This window comes from Macaca nemestrina, chromosome 12, assembly GCF_043159975.1.
Source record: "Macaca nemestrina isolate mMacNem1 chromosome 12, mMacNem.hap1, whole genome shotgun sequence".
Taxonomy (NCBI): Eukaryota; Metazoa; Chordata; class Mammalia; order Primates; family Cercopithecidae; genus Macaca; species Macaca nemestrina.
In genome coordinates this window covers 45,583,097-45,603,622 of record NC_092136.1, presented here as the reverse complement: position 1 = coordinate 45,603,622, position 20,526 = coordinate 45,583,097, and the positions used below count along the sequence as shown (strand labels likewise).

Sequence of the window (20,526 nt, the reverse complement as noted above, 5' to 3'; positions counted from 1 at the left end):
CTCTGTTTTGCCAAGGCCTAAGCATTGGTTGCCCCCGTTGCGAGACTGACAGTCTTATATATTCAGTTACGCAGCTCCTTCAAGCAAGCTTTCGGGAAGAAGAAGTCCCCCAAATCTGCGTCCTCTCATTCAGACATTGAGGAGATGACGGATTCTTCTTTGCCTTCCTCACCAAAGTTACCACACAACGGGTCCACAGGTTCCACCCCACTGCTGAGGAATTCTCACTCCAACTCTCTGTAAGTCTGTCCGTCTAGTCAGATAACATCTTTGGCCCCTGAGAACCCTCTCCAATAGGAATGGCTAGGAGTCCTGTTATGACACATCTGCTCCTTGGGATCCTTTATGCTTTGCTTTAATAGGACTGTGCATGTTCTTTCAATGCTTTAGGACTGGGAAAGTTGAAAGAGAAAGGAAACTTAGGTTTTCGTTCTGGTGATGTCAATGTCTGTAACTAGCTGGTTGGCCTTAAGGAAGTTACTTAAGTTCTCTTTGTTCCCATACCTTTATGGAAGGTCAATTTGGGATACTGGTTTCTGTGTTTGTATCCCAGCCCTAAGAATTGAACAAGATAAATTGATATAAGGAGCTTGCTTCCTGCAGCAGTAAGAAAGGCTGGCCCTGCCCAGTAGGGCTGAATTTCTTTTGAGACCATGGTATACCAGGTCTAGAATTAAAGAACTAGAGCACAGGTAGTCTGCAAGGAAAGTTATCAGCGAGATGAGACAGTGCCTGGGAGAAGAGGGAAGTCATGGCCAGGGTCAGGACAGCCACTGAGATAGGGTTAGAGAAAGAAGTTTGGTTGTATAAATTTCAGTTTCCTCACTAGTAAAAATAGGGTTCATTATATCTACTTCACTGGATTCTTGGGAGGGTCAAGTTAAATACTATGCATGAAGGACCTTTTCCATCCTGTTCCTTCTTTCTTCATTCTCAGGGGGCCAGGTCTGTGGAGCTGACCCTAAGTCCACTTAACCAGCCAGCCCACTGAAGATAGCATAAGTGTCCTAAGGCCCTGCCTTAGCGGCTTACCAGAAGGGTAGAGGGAATACAGGCAAAATCAGCCTATTCAGAGGCCAGGTCTTTGTAGCACACCAACTGCATGGAAGTGGAAGAGAGGAAACAGAGGATAGTAGGGTTATGACCTTTTTTTTGTTTTGTTTTTGTTTTTGAGATGGAGTCTTGCTCTGTTGCCCAGGCTGGAGTGCAGTGGCGTGATCTCGGCTCACTGCAACTTCTGCTGCCTGGGTTCAAGCAATTCTCCTGTCTCAGCCTTCCGAGTAGCTGGGACTACAGGTGCATGCCACCACGCCTGGCTAATTTTTGTAGTTTTAGTGGAGACGAGATTTCACCATATTGGTCAATCTGGTCTCGAACTCCTGACCTCAGGTGATCCACCTGCCTCGGCCTCCCAAAGTGCTGGGATTACAGGCATGAGCCACCACACCCAACCGGGGTTATGACTTTTAAGCAACCTCACCCATTATTGAAACATGGCCCTGTCAGGGTCTCCACTTTACTGAGTTAGATGATCAATTCCTGTTTTTTTGGGGAGCACCCTAGTAAGAGGTAGCCACAGGGATGTGTACTTCCTACTGTTATGGGTGAGGGTAAAACTGAATGGAGGAAGGAAAAAGGACACTGAGGGACTGGACTTCGGTTTATCCCTGTAGTGCCCAGCCCAGTGGTCTGTGTTATTTTGAGTGAAGAATTAGACAAATGACTGAGAGGGTGTGTCCTCCTCCATCTGCAGAGTGCCTAAGGAAGGAGTAAAGAACAAGTTGCCTGTGACTGTCACACATGCCATCATCCCAAAGCATCCCAACTCAGTTGTCTCCTGACCAGGAGAAAAAGGAATTCATCATGTCTTCTTTATTTATTGGTTTAAACTTTTTATATAGCAACCTGAGCAGAGCACTATTCCAGATGTTCTGAAGAGACCAAAAAGATATTAACCAAGCCAAGTGCAGTTACTCTCACCTGTAATCCCAGCGCTTTGGGAGGCCAGGAAGGGAGGATTGCTTGAGGCCAAGAGTTGGCAACCAGCCTGGTCAACATAGTGAGACTCTGTCTCTACAGAAAAAGTTTTTTTAATCAGTCAGGCATGGTGTTGCATGCTTGTAGTCCCAGCTACTTGGGAGGCTGAGGTAGGAGGGTCACTTGAGCCCAGGAATTTGAGGCTGCAGTGAACTCTGATCACCCTGCACTCCAGCCTGGGTGACAGAGTGAGACCATGTCTCTATTTAAAAGAAAAAAAAAAAAGTTGAACAGATTCTCCACCCCTGAGAAGAGTAAATACTAGTGGAGACATGACATAGTATAGTTCATTCCACTCCTGAACTTTCACTCTGAAGGCCCCATTCTCAGTTGTGGTTACGACAGAGTACAAGACAAAGTTCCTACTCATGGACCCTGTATACCAAGAGAGGAGATGAATGTTAAACAAATAAATCCTGAATAAACTAGAAAAATTAGAGAGTTCTAAGGGCTAATGCTGTGAATTAAAACAGTGCTGAGATACAGAGTGCCTTGGCAGCAACTTTAGATGGGGTGGTCAGGAAAGAGCCCTCTGAGTAGGTGACATTTCAGCTGAATCTGCATGCCGGGGGAGCCACTGGGTTAGTTTTAGCGGGTAACATTAGCTGCTGTAACAAACTCAGCCCGACGCTCAGCAGCTTTACATATGACTGTGTATTTCTTGCTCACTCCAAACCCAATGCAGATAGTCCTAGTCGGCAGGTGGCCTGTCCTCTAGTGATGTAGACAATAAGGCCCCCGCCATCCACAGGGCCCAGTCCTCTGCTCAGTGTTCTGTGTCCAGCCAGTGGGCGTGGGGGTGTGGGGAGTACAGAGGAGCCTGCAGGAGGGTTTTTAAGGACCAGGCCTGGAAGAGGCTTACGTCACCTCTTCCCACAGTCCACTGACCAGGACTCAAAGCCATGCCACCTGCAGGGGAGGAAGTGAAGGAGGAAATGGGCTTTCGTGAACACACAGCAGCCTCTGCCCCCGCAGCCTCCCAGTGAGCAGAGCAGTCTTCCTGACCCAGGAAATAAATAACACAAGGAGCCTAATGTAGAAACAGGTTTGATGTGTCTGAAGAGAGAGAGGGATGGACAGTGTGACTTCCCACATATGCGAAGAGGCCACAGACATAGTGAGGGCCTAGAACATGCAAGGCTTTGAAGTGAATTCGCATCTGATTTCATGTATAATAGGTGGGTGTGGTGGAGTTTGAAACAGGAATATGAGATAATCTGAATTTACAAAGATCAGTCTCTGTTCCGTATGTAAGGAATATGGGGAAGGGAGATCACTAGGGCCTCCTAGCCACACTGGCCCACTGTTCTTTGAACATTCCAATCACACTCTCCACCTCAAGTCCTGTGCCCTTCCTGTGTCCTCTGCCTGGTACACTCTTCCCTCAGATATTTATTTCCTTAGGTCTCTGCTCAGTGTGACTTAATGAATAAGGCCTTGCCCATTCACTTGCATAAACCAACATTCCGCCACGACCCAGTGCTCCCCATGGTCCCTTTGCCCTTGCTTCATTTTTCCCCATTGCACATGTTGCCCCCGGACACCTGACATAGAGGTTTTCCTTGATTATTTGTTCTCTGTCCCCAACCCCAACCCCAGATCTACAGTAGAAGCTCCGTGGAGGTAGGTACTCTGTTGGTTTTGCAGGCACTCAAATATTTGGTGGAATGAAGGAGCGACTGATGACAGTGGTGAGTCCTGGATGGATTTAGGATATATTATTGAAGAAAAGTTAACAGCGTATGGTGATAGATCAGATGTGAGTGCAAGGGAAAGAGGAGAGCCATCCTGGGATATTCCTAGATTTACAGCTTGAGTACCTGGGATGAGTGGGAGACACAGATGAGGGCAGAGTGAGGAGTCGGAGCACTACTTTGGTTACATTAAATTCGAGATGCCCAGCAGACATCCATATCCAGGTCAACCAGTCTGGACTTCCTAGAGGTATAGATTTGGGTGACACAGACTCGTTGGTGGTGTTGAAAGCTGGATAACTGGAAGAGTTCTCCAAGGGGTTGAATGAAGACAAAGATGATCAGAGGGCACGAGGACAAGAGGTCAAGAGGACTGAGCTCTAGTGCACTCTGATATTTTAAGTTCAGAAAGAGGGAGTTAAAGACGCCGGCCAGCAAGGTGGGAGGAAACCCGGGAGCAGAGAGGAGAAATGGTTGCTGGAGGGAGTAGGAACAGGGCCAGATGCTGCTGGGCGGCCAAGTAAGATGAGCAGAGAGAGGCGGCGATGCACTCAGCTGTGCAGGACCACGACAGAACTATCCTCCAAGCCATTTTCCCCAGAGGAATCGGGCGGGGTTGACTCCTGGCTCCCCAGCCCTTTTCTTACATTCCACAGCATCCGTGCACACTGGAGATGTTTGTTTTTGGTCTCGTTTTCCAAAGGGTAGGCTGAGAGCAAATGCTTATTTCCAACCTTGAAGGGTTTGTAAGAATGTGCAAATCTAGATGTGAGAGGGAGTTCAAAGACAAAAGCAAAGGCAGAGGAGTTGGGCTTAGGAAATTCCCCAATCTGTGGGCGAAAGGAATGGTAGTTGTGGTAAGGCAACGTTTTCCCACACTCGAGGCATTTTAAAATTAGGTATGCCACCAGCCCTGACTGTGGACAAGACAGTGGAAAAAGGCTTGAATTACAGTTAAGGGACTGAGTAGGAAAAAAACACACATGAGATTGCTTCGGTAAGCAGTATATGAAGTGGACAAGCATGTATTGAGCGCCTAGTGGGTATAGTTCAGGAACACAGGCTCTAGAGCTAAGCAGTCCTGCCAGGTTTGAACCTGCCTCTATCATTTTTAAATAGTGCAGTCTTGGACCTGTTTGTCTCCATGTCTCTGCCTCCCCATTTTAAAACTGGAGATAATTACAGTACCTCTTCATGGAGTGAGTAATGTACAAAGGAAATGGAATAATATACTTCAAATGCCTAGCCCATTTGTTTAGGTATTCCATAAGCATTTGTTAGGTACCCATTATGTCAATGTGATCAGATGCCAGAAATGATGCAGAGAATAACTCTGGTCCCCAAGGAGCTGGCAGCCAAGCAGAGGTAACATGTTAAGTGAAATGAAATTATCAGTGATATAGCCTAAGTCTAGTCAGGGAAGGACCTAGGGGAAAAGGCTCTGTCTTGGGCATTAGGATTAGGGACTAAAGCTTAGTTAAGGCTGCTGCAAAACAATGTGTTTTCTTTCTTTCTTTTTTTTTTTTTTTTGAGACAGAGTTTCGCTCTTGCATCCCAGGCTGGAGTGCAGTGGTGCGATCTTGGCTCACTGCAACCTCCACCTCTCAAGTTCAAGCAATTCTCCTGCCTCAGCCTCCCGAGTAGCTGGGATTACAAGTCCCTGCCACCACAGCTACACCACCCAGCTAATTTGTGTATTTTTAGTAGAGACAGGGTTTCACCATGTTCGCCAGGCTTGTCTCGAACTCCTAACCTCAGGTGATCCACCTGCCTCAGCCTCCCAAAGTGCTGGGATTATAGGCATGAGTCACCACGCCCGGCCAAGAATGTGTTTTCAACATCATGTCTACATTATAGGACATCTCATGAGGCCTCATTGTGTGTTTCTGAGAGCTGGTTGATTCTGGAGGAGCACAGGGGACAAAGTCCTCCCAACACAGACTCTCTTCATTTCAGTTTGCTACCATTTGTATAGTCAAGGGTTTGAGCCAAGCTCTGCAAAGTAACCCATGTGATATGTTCCACAAAGTGAGTGCCAAGAAGGTATTTTCTCTCTTGCTGAGCGCTTTCTGGGAAAAGGGTGCCGATCGGGTGAAGATGACTTGAGCAAGGTGCCTTGTCGTGGACTGCTGGACAGACCAGCCTCACATGGTGTGAGCCAGAACAGACTGTTCTCTGCAGTGAATCTGAGCCTTCAAGATTTGTGTAGGACATGATTTGGCTAAGACAGGAGATAACAGTGGAATTTTGTTCAGACTTTACACTCCATTTAAACCAAGAAATATAGTCTTCTCAAGATAGAACCAGTTTTTGCAAGCTCCTCCTGCAAACCTCCCAAGGCAAAGAAAAAAAAAAAAAAAGAAAGAAAAAAACCATGGTTCTATCAGTAAACCTCACAAACCACAGTCTATTCAAAGTACAGAGAGCTGAGAAAGAAAGGATGTTGCAAATTCTAAAGACATTTCTCTCTCACCCTTTTCATCCTAAATCTATTGGCTTCAGTCTCTCAAAAGTGTGAGATGGAAATAATTAGATCATTTGGAGGAGTTCTTTCGGATTAGATTTTGAAGCTAAAAATCTTCCTTGGTGACTGGTAACTTTTAAAAACGTAAGGTGGTTTTACTGTGTCTCTCAAATCAAAAGAGTTCAGGTTCAGGTCAAGAAAAGAGCAACAGGCCGGGCGCGGTGGCTCACGCCTGTAATCCTAGCACTTTGGGAGGCCGAGGCGGGCGGATCACAAGGTCAGGAGATCGAGACCACGGTGAAACACCGTCTCCACTAAAAATACAAAAAATTAGCCCGGCGCGGTAGTGGGCGCCTGTAGTCCCAGCTACTCAGGAGGCTGAGGCAGGAGAATGGCGTGAATCTGGGAGGCGGAGCTTGCAGTGAGCCGAGATCGCGCCACTGCACTCCAGCCTGGGGGACACAGCAAGACTCCGTCTCAAAAAAAAAAAAAAAAAAAGAAAGAAAAGAGCAACAAAAACATTTGACTATTCAAGTGTTAAATTTTTCTTCCAGTTCTTTCTTCCCCTGAAATATAATTTCATCTCTTTTAACAATTTTATAAATCATTTTCCTTTGGGAAATAAAAGTTCCACACCCTCACCCAGTTTTACAGGTCAGGTTTTGTTTGGCCCCAAACCCATCACTTGGGTCTTGGAGAGCAGACTCGTGTGATCATTTATTTCTGGAGAGACCACATGCTCATCATCTCCTTTAGACATAATCGGCTTCAGCTTTGTAACTTTATGAACTTGAGAATGGGGGTGTTTGGGGTTGTTTTTCTGTCTTCAGTCTAAGAAATGTCAAAGCTTTCTATTCTGGATCACCCAGTAACCCAGATGCTAAGATCTATGAAACTCACAGAACTATTTTTTTAAGAGAACTATCTTTCTTAACGCTGCAATTCATCATGACTTTTATGATCTTCTACTTTGTGCCAATTTGCCAGGTGTTTGGAGAGCAAACCTAAGTAATTAAGGAGCCTAGCCTAGAAGAACCACCACTTCAGAAAGAGGAACTCAACAGGGTCCCATGGTGACCTTGACCTGGTGTGCAGCGGAGAAAAGAAGACAATTAGCCAGGCTGTTGCAGAGTTTTCAGATACAACTTTGGCTTGCATATCACACCATCCCGTCTGTTCTCTAACTCCCTGAAGAGGTTTCCCTTCTTGCCCTGAGTGTGTTAAGCAGTGTGGGGGCTGAGGGAACTAAAAAAGGTTGATCTGTCTAGATATTTTTAGGGGAGTGAGTTTTCAGAATGTGATCAGGAACAGATTAACACCTTCCATGCATATCTTTAGGTTTCATCCCCATTTTGGCAAATAAAAATCACCCCTCAGTTGTTTAACAAAGGAATTTCTAATCTTTAAAAGAGATAGCTGACCCTGCTTCTCTGAGTCAGTTTGGAACTCAAGGGCACGTGGTGTCATGGAAGCTCAGCTGTGTACACATGGTGGGGGAGGGGGTATCAAACTGGAAGGTTACTACTCCCTTTTGCCAGCTCCTGCTTCTCCCTGTATTACTGGAATTTTGCTGAAAGGCACACCAAAGCCATTCTGATTGCCCGAGCTCAGCAAAGAAAGAATGTAGAGAATGAAATCTTGTCTCTAAAAAAAAATAAAAATAAAATTTAAAAAGTGAAACCGCAAAAGGCAGGAAAAGAGTGAAAGAAAAAAATATGAACAAAGAAAAAGGACAACAAATTGAAAATAGTATGGTAAATGTTAATCCAACTATATTAACAATGATTTTAAACATCGGTGGTCTAAATAAACCAATTTAAAGAAGAAAAAAAAAAAAGAATGTAGAGAAGGAATAAAGTCTGTTTTCAGGTGTTTTTGGTATTATCACCTCCAGGAAGCACCAGGCAGCTGGTTATTCATAGTTACTGCTAAACAAACCTGATGATTGATGTGGACCAGTGGTCAATAGGAGACTAAAAGGAGCTGCTTTCATCAGTAACATTCCTCTTTCCCTAGGATTTCAGAATGCACGGATAGTGAAGCTGAGACCGTCATGCAGCTCCGAAATGAGTTGAGAGACAAGGAGATGAAGCTGACGGACATCCGCTTAGAAGCTCTCAGTTCTGCCCACCAGCTAGACCAGCTCCGGGAGGCCATGAACAGGATGCAGGTGAGAGCCCAGTAGCATGGGCTGAGCTCAAGGCTGTCTATGAAGGAGCTCCCAGAGGCTGCTCTCCACTAAGCCCTAAGGGCTACATCAGAATCTGGTGGCAGCCCTCGCTTTCCCAGCCTCTATCTCTTTTCATTCCCTCCCACACATTGCTCAAAGACCAATCTTTTGGAAGAATAAGAGTACCCATGCCCTTCCTTTACATAATGCTTTTAGTGACTCCCCTGGTGCCTGTGGCATGTGGTGCAGTCTCCTTCACCTGGCCTTCAAGGCCTTCTACTGGGTCCTTTCCACTGTTAATCCACACCACCCTCCCCAGCTCCTCTTCCCAGAATCTACTCACCAACCAGATGGAGTCGCTGACTGCCATCTTTGCATCCCTCTTTCATATCGTTCCCTCCACTGGGAATATTCCTCTGCACGTCCAAGTTAGACCCTTCCCTTAATGCTCGGCCTGATGCCTGTCCAAGTCTTGCAGCTGGAGAGTTAGTGCCCTCATCTGAATCTTCTTGTAGATTTGTTCTTACAGCCCTCCCACTTTCTGCCATGGAGTGAAGACATTTGGGTCTTCTGGGCTTTTTGCATACCTTTCTCTGGACATAGCACCAATGCCTTGCACATTGTAGGTTCTTCATGAATATTCATAGAATGAAAGATACCTCTGGAGTCTGCCAGGACCTTAATGGAGTCAGTTTTCCCAAAGGAGGTTCCCTGAAACACTCATTCCGTGAGAAGCTCCATGAAAGGAGAACTTCTTGATCAAATATATTTGGAAAATTCTGCACACCATATGCCTCTGTTCGATTCATGGCGTAGAGGAACTCATTAAACGTTCTGAGAAGTCCTGCAGGAAAGAAGCCTGTAAAAGTCAGAGTTGCACAAACCTCTTAGATCATAAGACTCTTTTTTACTTAATCCTCAAGCAGCAGACTCTGGGAAGCATTTCAGAGGTCTTTTCAAAGGCCTGTTCTCTGAGTGGATGGACCTCCCCCGCCAGCATGTCTCGTGTCTACAGCAGGGGCAGCAAACACTGCTGAATCTCTCTGAGGGTGTTGTTCGCCTTGGGTGGGAGACCAGCCTGGTTTCTGCGGGGAACTTTCAGATCCTTCCTTCAGAAAAACCTTGTTCACATTACTTCTGCCTACTAAGTGAGCTTCCCCATTACTCTTTGCAGAGTGAAATAGAGAAGCTGAAAGCCGAGAATGATCGGCTGAAGTCAGAGTCTCAAGGCAGTGGCTGCAGCCGGGCTCCTTCCCAAGTGTCCATCTCTGCCTCCCCAAGGCAGTCCATGGGCCTCTCCCAGCACAGCTTGAACCTCACTGAGTCAACCAGCCTGGGTGAGTGGCCTACAGGGTTTGGGGGCGGGACTGGACCTAGAGCTGGCACCCTGATCTCTAAGTGAGAACCCCAAAATAAGCAGACCAACAGATCAAACGGAGAGGCAACAGGCGTGTGTGCACTTGGGGTGTGTATGTGTCTGGGTGTGAGTCTGCTACCAACATGAACCCAGCCGTTAGACTGCTCTCATGCTTTGCTCCAGCACCCCAAATTCTCCAAGCCCTGAGCTTGGATCCCCTCGCCCACCATGCTGAGTTCTGTTTGATCCATTTTAAGAGGCTGACCTGCAAGCTGAATGCTGTACACAAACCCCATAGTAGCAGGTCCCAGTCGGGGCAGTGGCTTGGTCTATGATCTTCCTGTCTTCAGGATGGATTCCAGGCTGGCACAACCATCAGTGAACACAATCTAGGTTTTCTTTGTAAGCATATTAAGGCTGATGCTTTTATTTTGTATCCATGATGCTGCTGTTGCTGTTGTTTTGGTTGAGTCTCTCCCTCGCACTTCCATCCGGCAAGGTGCATTGTCAGCCTGCTGGTTCCTTGGTTGGTCCACCATTGGTTTCTGTGACTGCATTCTCCATTTTGCCCTCTCCTCTTCCCCTACCCGCCCACCCCCTGCACCCTGACACCTGTTTGTCCCACTGCTGTGCCAACCAGCAACGGGGGTGTCAGGAAGCTGGCTTTGCTGTCCCCATGTGCCTAAGGCTGTTGATGTTTTCCATTCGCAGACATGTTGCTGGATGACACTGGTGAATGCTCGGCTCGGAAGGAAGGAGGCAGGCATGTTAAGATAGTTGTCAGCTTTCAGGAGGAAATGAAGTGGAAGGAGGTTAGTTGGATCCCTTTCCCTGCTCTGCCTGTCCCTCCCCCAGGTAGAACTACCTAGCTTAGTGATCTAATTGTAAAACCTGTATCACCTCAGAGCCTAAGGTGATTTGGAAATACTACTAACGCTTCTCTTAACTAACCATAATTAATCCCTTGCAGCATTTTGACACAAGTAAAGTGTGTGAATGGCATTTCCCTTTCTTGTATGCTTGAAAGTCTAATAAAGAATACTAAAAATGGTCCCACGTTTCACTTCCATGTAATTAACTAAACGCTAACATCCATTGGAAAGGGCCTTTCTGAATGTAATGTATTCCCAAAGCACTTCAGAGGCAGCTATGCACATTTAGCATGTAAGGTACAGAAATAAGCTGACCACATGCAGCAGACCAAGAGCACCAGTTTTATCGGTCATCAGTCATCAAGAGTAGACATCTTGGTAGACATCAAGAGATGGAGATGCCAAGCCCTGGGAGCTTGCAGGTGGCCGAAGATAGAGCTGGTGGGGCATCCTGACTCACCAAGGCTGGAGAATCTGAGTTTTCCTAGTATGGTTTCTGTTCACTTCCAAAGTCTATACCACTGCCAGAGACTATTTTGGGGTGGGGGCTAGAGTTGACATTGAAAGTTGAATTTTAGCCAGTGATTAAAGCCCAGTGATGCTTTGAATGACTATTTCTCGAATAAATGTGGAAAGGCCTCATGAGTCACCATTTCAATTTCCCTTGAGTTTTTTGTTTGTTATTTCTTAGTATTTCTAGCCAACATGCTATTGTAGTTTCAGACAGCTAGCGAACCCACAGAACAAAGCTTGTACAGCCAGAACTTTCTTAGGGGATTCCACTTTGTGGCTGGCTTGCTAGCCTCACAATAGGGGGTAAGCTCAGGATTTTGGCACTTCCATTAGCGTCATCTAGCCTTGAAAGATACAATAGATAGTTCCATTTTCAAAACGTAGCTAGTAGAGTGATGGACTATCAGGAGAAACTCATTCTTTTTTTTTTTTTTTTTTTTTTTTTCGGAGGCAGAGTCTTGCTCTGTCACCTAGAATGCAGTGGTGTGATCTTGACTCACTGCAGCCTCCGCCTCCTGGGTTCAAGTGATTCTTCTGCCTCAGCCTCCCGAGTAGCTGGGACTACAGGTGCCCACCACCACACCCGGCTAGTTTTTTTGTATTTTTAGTAGAGACGGGGTTTCACCATATTGGCCAGGCTGGTCTCGAACTCCTGACCTTGTGATCCACCCGCCTTGGCGTCCCAAAGTGCTGGGATTACAGGTGTGAACCACCATGCCCTGCTGGGACACTCATTCTTACAGTAAATGCAGGTATACCTTGTGGACTGTTTATTCTAGTGATTGTCAATATGAACAGATAGAGCATACATTTTACAAAAGTTTACAAGTCACCTTCAAAAGTTATATTATTCTGCATCACTACAGTGTCCAGGTGAGGTTGGTTGACCAGGGATTATTATCCTCATTGTATAATTAAGAAACTCAAGACCCCAGGCGTTACTTTTTTGAGGCCAGGGACAAGTGGTTGGGTCAGATCATCTCACTGCAAGACTGGTGCTCTTTTCTCTGCTGATTTTGCTTAGCTGCCATATGTCACCTCCCCCACCCCTGCCCAACCACACTCCTGACTCTGCGTCCTTATGAGCATGTAAGGTATTTAAAACCCAATAGAATGGCATGTTCTATCAGCTTTTCTTTTATCAGTGTGATCTCATTAGCTGCCACTATGCAAAGCCCTGTGAACAGAGGTGCAAAAGAGTTAGAAAAAGATTGTTTTGAGAGTATTCTTCCCAGAGTTTTATTAGTTTTCTGAGTTGCACATTTTGAGTTTTAACAAGAAGAAAAACAGTAAATGTTATTTAAAAACAAGAAAGAAGAAAAAATAGAAACACATTTTGTCCTGGCAATGTTTAAGATCTAGTAAGGAGATAAACTTGATATGCAAAAATAAGACAGAAATACCTAAAACTAAATATAAATTAGTACCGGATATATCATTATATAAGTTATGTACAGAATTGCCGAAGCAGTTTAAGCTCTGAGCCTGATGGGGTTAATCACTGAAGTCTTCCTGGAAGAGGTGAGTTTGTAAGCAAGGTTTGAAAAGACAAAGATGCTAGACAGGTGTGGAGGGTTCTGGAAAAGGAATATGTGATTTATGCCCGGTCTGACACATTTACTTAGCAGAAGGTTCCATATTCCAGAGAGGAAATCCTCTCTTCCTGACTCTTGGTCTGCTGTTTTAGCAGTAAAGCAGGGAAAGGTATTAAGACTATTACTTCCACCTAAGTTATACCTGGTATTAATACAAATAGGCCTTTTATTCCCCTTTCAAACCATTGGCGGAGTTCTAAGGCAACCTGAGTCCTCTGCTGAACTGAGTCAGAAAAGATCCACCTGGTTTTCACCTGTGTACATTTCCTTACCCTTAGGATTCCAGACCACACCTCTTTCTTATTGGCTGCATTGGAGTTAGTGGCAAGACGAAGTGGGATGTGCTCGATGGGGTGGTTAGACGGCTGTTCAAAGTAAGTGTTTCAAGATGGCGGCTACAGCAAAATACCTAACACGGGCATCCGGGCCTGGGGAGGCAAAGAGAGGTTGATGTCTTGAGCTTGGCCATTTCTCAGACCTGTGCCCTTCCCTACATCTTTATGTTGCTGGAACTTGTTCCCTGGCCCTCAAGGGAATGGAAGGACGATGGTAAGTACAGACTGGTGATCGGCAAAATTCTTTCCATCTGCCCTTTGCAGTGGTGGGCCAGCTAGTGAGTGTGATTTGAGCAACTCTTTGATCCTCTCACAGTGAATTGCTAATGTCAAACTCTTCACCTTAGAATTGTGTCTTAGGACATATGTTTTGGAGTATGTAATCTGTGGCCAGGGCTTAGACATCAGATTTCTAGCCTTCATTTCGGGGGATTTGATCTGATTTGCCTGGTATGCTGTGCCACCGCTTCAGAGTCTTTGGTTTGTTTGATGAGTGACATTAATGTCTGATCGATGGCCAGGCTCAAGGATGTTGCCATACTTATTTCTCTATTCTTTTTAATCACATCATTAGATTGGGTGTTTGCCACAGGATAAATAACTAATGAGTACCAAGGTGAACCTTGAAACACATGGTGATTTGAAGGAAGCTTTTGGTACATTTTTTCTATTGTCCTGAAGTAAGTCAACAATTATAAGTGCTCATTAATCATATTCCCTGAGTAGTAATAGTAGCCCATGTTTTTTGTGCCAGAGACTATGCCAAGCCCCTTATATTACCCCATTTAAAGGTGAAGAAAGTGAGGGTCAGGTTGGGCTGTTCAAGGTCGTGGATCTAGAATTAGACCACGTTGGTCTAGGTTAGTTGGTCTGACTTCAGCTCCTAACTTAACTATTACGTTGGTGCAAAAGTGATTGCACCAACATAGTTACTTTTGCAACAACCTAATAGTACACTATAGTTTCTTTCTAATAGCTAGATCCAAGTAGCCTCATACGGAGAAAATTCTGTTTTTTGACTGGAGATTGTTCCCCATCCTGGTAAGCCAGCCTGTAGAAATGAGACCAGAGAAGACGTATGAATGGCTTAGGATGGACCGATTCTCCTACCTAGGCCAAAAACATATCTCTGGTGATGGGCAGTTGGGACATCCTTGGATTAGAATACCAGTTTGGGCTGAAAAGAGGCACATTGGCATCATAGTAAGTGAGGAAATGAGACCATGTAAGGCCTATTACTGGGATTCCACCGAAGTCCTTGTGCAGTCACCTCCTAGTACATGGACCTTAGTTCTACATTTACTAACCTAAAACCTTTTGTTCACTCAACTAAGAGGGAACACTTTCCAAATTAAACACACATTTTCCTTCTCAAAGATCTAGAGCTGACTTTTGCAAGCAGCCTGCATTTTAATCTCTTTGTATGATCTTTGAGCCAAAAGAAGGGAATGGAAGAGAAATTTCCTGTCAAAATTACTTTTTCGTGAATTTTCCAGCACCATTCACAGGCCCTGATGTCTTCAAGATTTCAGCCGAACTTAGGAAAGCAGCCTGGCTTTTCCGTGCTTGGTTCATCCAGACTAAACGTTCACAACCTTGTTAGGGTTTTGTTTTGTTTTGTTTTGTTTTTCCACTCCTAACCAAATAAATCTGTATTTTAAGAGGCCTGTGGTACTTGGGCATTATCCCCTTAGAAAGTCAGTTCTTCTCCCCCTCATCCCACAGCTCAATTTCAACTCAGACATCTGAGAAAGAAGAGAAGATGATCATAAATCACCCAATGAAAACATGAGTCATGGGCAGATTTTAGCCACATCTTTGATGGAGTCTTTATTTTTTATTTTTTCCAGGAATACATCATTCATGTCGACCCAGTGAGTCAGCTAGGGCTGAATTCAGACAGTGTTCTTGGCTACAGCATTGGAGAAATCAAGCGCAGCAACACTTCCGAAACACCGGAGCTGCTTCCTTGTGGCTATCTGGTTGGAGAGAACACAACCATCTCAGTGACTGTGAAAGGTAATTGAGCTGGTTGCAGAGGTCGGAGCTTTCAGGAATTACAGTTTTCATTTTGTGACTTGGCAGAGGCACTTGTGGCCACAGTTTTGTTTGTGCATATGTTTGTGGACTGCTTTTCTCCCTTCCAACAGTTACTCTACACAAGTTGAACCGTCTTTTGCTTTTTCAACCACCTTAGGAAACAAAATCATTTTAGTTTATTGCTGCAATTATCTAACAAAAGATCCCATTAGCCTTATGACTCTGAGATGATGGAATCTTAATAACCCTGTTGCAATAGGGCTTTACCAATACTGATGAATTACTCTTGCCAGCAAGCTTTGGACACAATCCCATTCTACAGATGGGAAAACCACGACTTGCTATAGGCTGCAGGAGTCACTCTGAGCATCCTGATGAAACTGCTAAAGCTTGTGCCCACGCATGGTGCTGCTAGAGCTTCCGGTTTCTCATTACCTAGCGATATTAAGCCCCAGGCCAGTGCATTCCCTAGAACTCTAGGCCCACAAAGTTCACTCAGGAAAAAAAAGCTTCACTGCCAAGCAATTCTGGAAAGCTACATCGTTATCCCTATTTGTGTTTGGGGGACAGGAGTGTACTGGTACATCAAAGGCTCTGTCATTCAGTGTCCTAACTCCTGCTGTTAAAAAGGCTGTTTAGGCTGGGCGCAGTGGCTCACGCCTGTAATCCCAGCACTTTGGGAGGCCGAGGCAGGCGGATCACCTGAGGTCGGGAGTTCGAGACCAGCCTGACCAACATGAAGAAACCCTGTCTCTACTAAAAATACAAAAAATTGCCCAGGCATGGTGGCACATGTCTATAATCCCAGCTACTAGGGAGGCCGAGGCCAGAGAATCACTTGAACCTGGGAGGCAGAGGTTGCGGTGAGCTGAGATCATGCCATTGCACTCTAGCCTGGGCAACAGGAGTGAAACTCCATCTCAAAAAAAAAAAAAAAAAAAAAAAAAAAAGGCTGTCTAATCCAATCTGTCCCAAATTTATTTGATTGTAAAACCGCATCATTTCCTATATGTTATGGATCACCTGAATATAGACTTTCATAAATACCGTACTAGGCTCATTCTTTGTGTTGTCCCATTTCTTTCTTCCCTGAAAGGCCCTCCTCTTGACTGCAGTTTTGCAGTTGTTTGACACAAGATGTATTTCTTGGTTGGTAGAGTTTCCAGAAGCACCCCACCATTTTCCATCAGCAGGAATTAAGATCTTGCTCTGCAGGTGGCAAGTGGTACATACTGCTTGAGCCTCACACAGCCTTCTCCTGCTGGCAAGTGAAATGCCACAATTGTGCCCTTGGGCTATAAGTGACAGAAACAGACTCAAAAGTAGCTACAGGTAAAAAGGAAATGTATGGGCTCATGGCCCTGGGCAATGCAGGAGCATACCTCAAGCACAGCTGGATCCAGGTGCTCAGACAGTGAATCAGGACAAGGCCTGCCTCAGCGTTGCCCGTCACGGCTGTGCTTATTTATTGAACTCTTTGCAGGTGGTTGATGAAAGGGCCCCTCGTAGCCCAATTCCTTCTTCTAGCTTAGGAACCTGAAGGAAAGAGGGATTTGGGGAAAAATGTAACAGATAATTCCTAGGGATGACTCTGGCCCACTATAAGTCAAAGGCCCGTCACTGAATTGGTCATTGTGACTAGGGAGAGGATTTGTCCGAGCCTGCTCACAAGCCTGTCCCTTTGGGTGGATGGAGGAGCTGGATTGGTTCCACTTGAACCACCAGGAATGAGCTCCCCATGGGAAAGAAGAGTTCTACCATGAGGGGAAGCAGGAAGGAGTACCAGACACACTGGAACGATCGTCCTCAACAAGAACCCTTTCAGGAGAGCCTTTTATGTCCTGGGTTCAAATTGCATTTCATCCCTCCTGCCAAGCGTGCCTTGTTCACTTGCTGGTTTTACAGGTGAGCGTTACAAGGGACTGAGGGGTAAAAGGAATGGCCTATTGCTGAGACCAGGCCAAGCCTCTCTAGAAAGTAACAAGACCACTTGCCTCTATGGAGCGTGCCACCCCTCTGCAGACCCTGATCCGTCGCTGCTGCCAACACATCAAGTTTCAGCACCTCAAGGGATCAGCTTGGTTTATTTTTCAGTGATACCTGACTCTTCTCTTTCCTAAAGTACTTAAAACTTATGACTTCAAGGCACTAAAAACCACTCAAAGATTTGAGCTGAAAGAGTTGTCTGAGCTGCAGTGATTCACTTCAGTGGTACCAGGGGAAGGGGGTTCGACTTTGCATTTCCTGAAGTGAGCTCATCGGCAAAATAGTCACTCCCTGTGGGGTTTATGGCAGAAGACTGAAACAGAGCAGTATATATGTACAGAGAGGGTGTTCTAGTGGGTTTTTCCTGTGTTTATTAATATTAAATGTAGAGACCCTGCACTCCATACTTTGCACTGAGGTTTGAGCAAGTGTACGCTACATCAAGCTCAGTAGCAGGAAAATGTTAGACTTGTCCCTAGCAGATAAGGTATCTGGGGGCCTTTGTCATGTTCATTCTGGAAGAGTCACTGCATTTAGGGGTTACGTGATTGCGGGAAGACTGGAAACAAACATATAGATGCTTTGGGGGTATCTGCTAGCAGTGACTGAGTATGTAGAAGGAATTTGCTATTACAAAACAGTAAATACTCTTCAGTTTACTTTTCATTAATTCTGCTGGTTTCTTGAGAGTGGCTTTTAAACAATGACCTGAGGTTCTGGACAGCCAACCTTGGATGGATCTTCTCTTAGAGACAGTATCCAAAAGATACCTCTTGTGAAGCCAACCACTTTGATTGATGACATTGTCCCAGATAGGAAAGGGAAAGGATAAGTTTCCACTTGATGTTGTTGAGGACCAAGAGTCCCAGCTAACAATATTTCAGGCTTTCAGGCTAGGTCTGCCAGTATTCACATTCCAGAATCAAATGATCCCGCCTTGCATTCTTCTTCCTTTTAAAAACAAAAGTGCTGTTGCCTTCATGGCACGTCTTAGTGTGGATAGCAGTGGTACCTGGCATGTGGGAGGGAGCAGGGTGAAGAGGCAACCTCAGGGTTGTGATAGACAGGACTCAGGTTTGGTTTGGGCAGATGCCATAGATATAGTATACATAGCATATGTATAGTAAATATATATATATATATGTATATATATGTGTGTGTGTGTGTGTATGTGTATAGTAGAGGTGTGCATGTGTGTGTGTGTGTAGTAAGTATAGTAAATCCAGACAGGCAAAAAGAGCCCAGAGCCTTATGAATTCTGCAGAGGACAGATGGGGACTGAGAGCCCAAATGTTCAAGGTGAGTTTGAGTCTGGGAAGTTAGCCAAGACAGGAGACAGAAGCATGTGGCATTGATGAACAGGGAGGTGACTTCCTAGAGCAGCAGCACTTTGCTGTCAGCTTCCAGTGTCCCTGGGTGTGCAGGAATCTCAGGTGAGTAGACTGCCGAGGAAAGGAATAACCTCAGGTCTTGGCAGTCCCAGTTAGGCAAGCACAGAGAGCTACCTTTTCTACAGGACTTCAGACGCTTCCTGTCTCTCCCAAATGCAGGGCTCGCAGAAAACAGCCTGGACTCACTGGTGTTTGAGTCCTTGATTCCCAAGCCCATCCTGCAGCGCTACGTCTCCCTCCTGATAGAGCACCGTCGGATCATTCTCTCTGGCCCCAGCGGCACTGGGAAAACCTACCTGGCCAACCGGCTGTCTGAGTATATGGTGCTTCGAGAGGGACGGGAGTTGACAGACGGGGTTATCGCCACTTTTAACGTGGACCATAAGTCCAGCAAGGTGAGGAGGTCATTCTGAGTCTGCTGTATTTTTAGGCCCTTTCGAAACTGATGATATCATCAGGCTAGTGTCTGATGGGAAAGCAACATTTCCTATCAGCTCTCCTTGGATGGTTTTAGAAAGCCCAGTGAAGGAGATCCAGAGGGGGCTAGCAGAAAGGAAGGCTCCACTCCGATCCTCCCAGTAGGAAGTTCCATCTGTGGTTAAGCCGATCGAGCTCATTTATGATGCTCAGTCCTGGTAGTTCTTTAATGTTATGCAAGATACATCTGTTGCAGTTTACCAAGAAGTTATCATGTGTGTACTGGGTGTTACTGATTTTCCAAAATAAAATATGTTTGGAACAATAATGACACCATTAACAAAAATCACAATAATAAAAACAATAGAAGCCCACATTTATGGACTGCTTGCCCCATCGCCAGCAAACACCTTCTCGCAGCAATACCTTCAAGGGAGTAGTTGTCACCATCCCCATCTTGCAGAGAAGGAAACAGAGGCTTAAAGCAGATTGGTCCTGCGCCTAAAACCACTCAGATGGTACTAAGTGGTAGAACTGAAGCTCAAGTCAAAGTCTTGGACTCTAGAGCCCTGTGGCCAGCAAATAGGTTGGATCCTGCTTCACAGTGAGCAATGGAAACCATTGTGAATGGAGCCCGACCTGGTCCCTGCTGAGAGTTGGAAAGTGCTTTCTCAGACCTGTTCATTCATGCATTAGTGAGCACTGATGGATAATTGACTCTAGCTGGCCCTCTGCAAAGGGGCCTGAGGATCAAAGGTGAATTGGAAATGACTCCTTGGCCTTAAGGATCACCTGGTATGCTTGAAGACACAGGTTCCTAGACCTCGCTTGATGGTCTATTTCCCTAGGTTGTAGATGGCTGCACCATCTACAAGCTCCCCAAGTAACTTGATGTAGGTGCAGGACAAGAGAGATGTACCCAGAGCCCTTCTGTTGAGAGCCTTTGTGTGAGTTAGGGAACTTCTCCTGGGACCAGTAAGTGAAGGCTCTGCAGGTATGGGGAGCCACGTGCCTGGGGCCCAGAGATCACGGTGAAGAGGGACTAAAAGAACCAGTCACTTTAAAAGGTGGGCTTTTTCTACTGCTAACAAGTCATATTTTGACTTAAAATGGAGGCCCAGGGTGGGTGGGTGCTGGTAGGAGAGGGAGAAGATGTTAGCCCCTGAGCAAGCAGGCTGGCATCTAAGACAGGCCAGTGTGGTGAAGATACTGACTGGAGCAGGAACCCAGGTCTGACCCATGCCCACTGCTTACCCACTGTGCACTCTCAGGCCAGGCACCCGATCGTACCATGCCTCAGCTTCTCCATCTGTAAAATGGAGGTAATCATACTACTCACTTCTAGGTTACTGTGGGACTACAGAAGTTCCGGCGTGTAAGGCTCTTAAAGCCCTGCCTGTCTCTAAGTGATGCCAGCTATCATGATGATGACAGTAATGGCAGGCAGCCATCGTAGGTTCTCTGCCAGCTCCTTACCTTGCCATTTCAGCCTTTTCCACAGATGCACCATTATTCTTCCTCTTCCATTTTTGATATGCATCCCTTACCCCAGGCATGCAGGGCTGTGTTCTAGTCCCTGCTAAGCCAATGCCTCACCCATTCGCCAAGGTTAAATCCAAAGCCTGCCCTTTCAGCAGGATTTCCCCAAGCCCGGT

General features: G+C 45.7%; 1 protein-coding gene across 14 annotated transcripts in view; it reads left to right on the top strand.

Moving 5' to 3' along the window:
* The window catches only part of LOC105486999 (neuron navigator 2), a 767,789-nt gene that overhangs the window by 728,627 nt on the left and 18,636 nt on the right, over positions 1 to 20,526 (top strand). For 12 of the 14 annotated variants that reach the window (XM_011750255.2, XM_071074969.1, XM_071074968.1 and 9 more), the window contains 7 exons: positions 67 to 239; positions 8,212 to 8,365; positions 9,540 to 9,702; positions 10,434 to 10,534; positions 12,981 to 13,076; positions 14,888 to 15,056; positions 18,614 to 18,849. In XM_011750255.2, the coding sequence (XP_011748557.1) occupies positions 67 to 239; positions 8,212 to 8,365; positions 9,540 to 9,702; positions 10,434 to 10,534; positions 12,981 to 13,076; positions 14,888 to 15,056; positions 18,614 to 18,849 (1,092 nt within the window). Of the gene's footprint in view, positions 1 to 66; positions 240 to 8,211; positions 8,366 to 9,539; positions 9,703 to 10,433; positions 10,535 to 12,980; positions 13,078 to 14,887; positions 15,057 to 18,613; positions 18,850 to 20,526 lie in introns of those variants that run through there. The other 2 variants (XR_011610773.1, XM_071074974.1) reach the window with 2 other exon arrangements.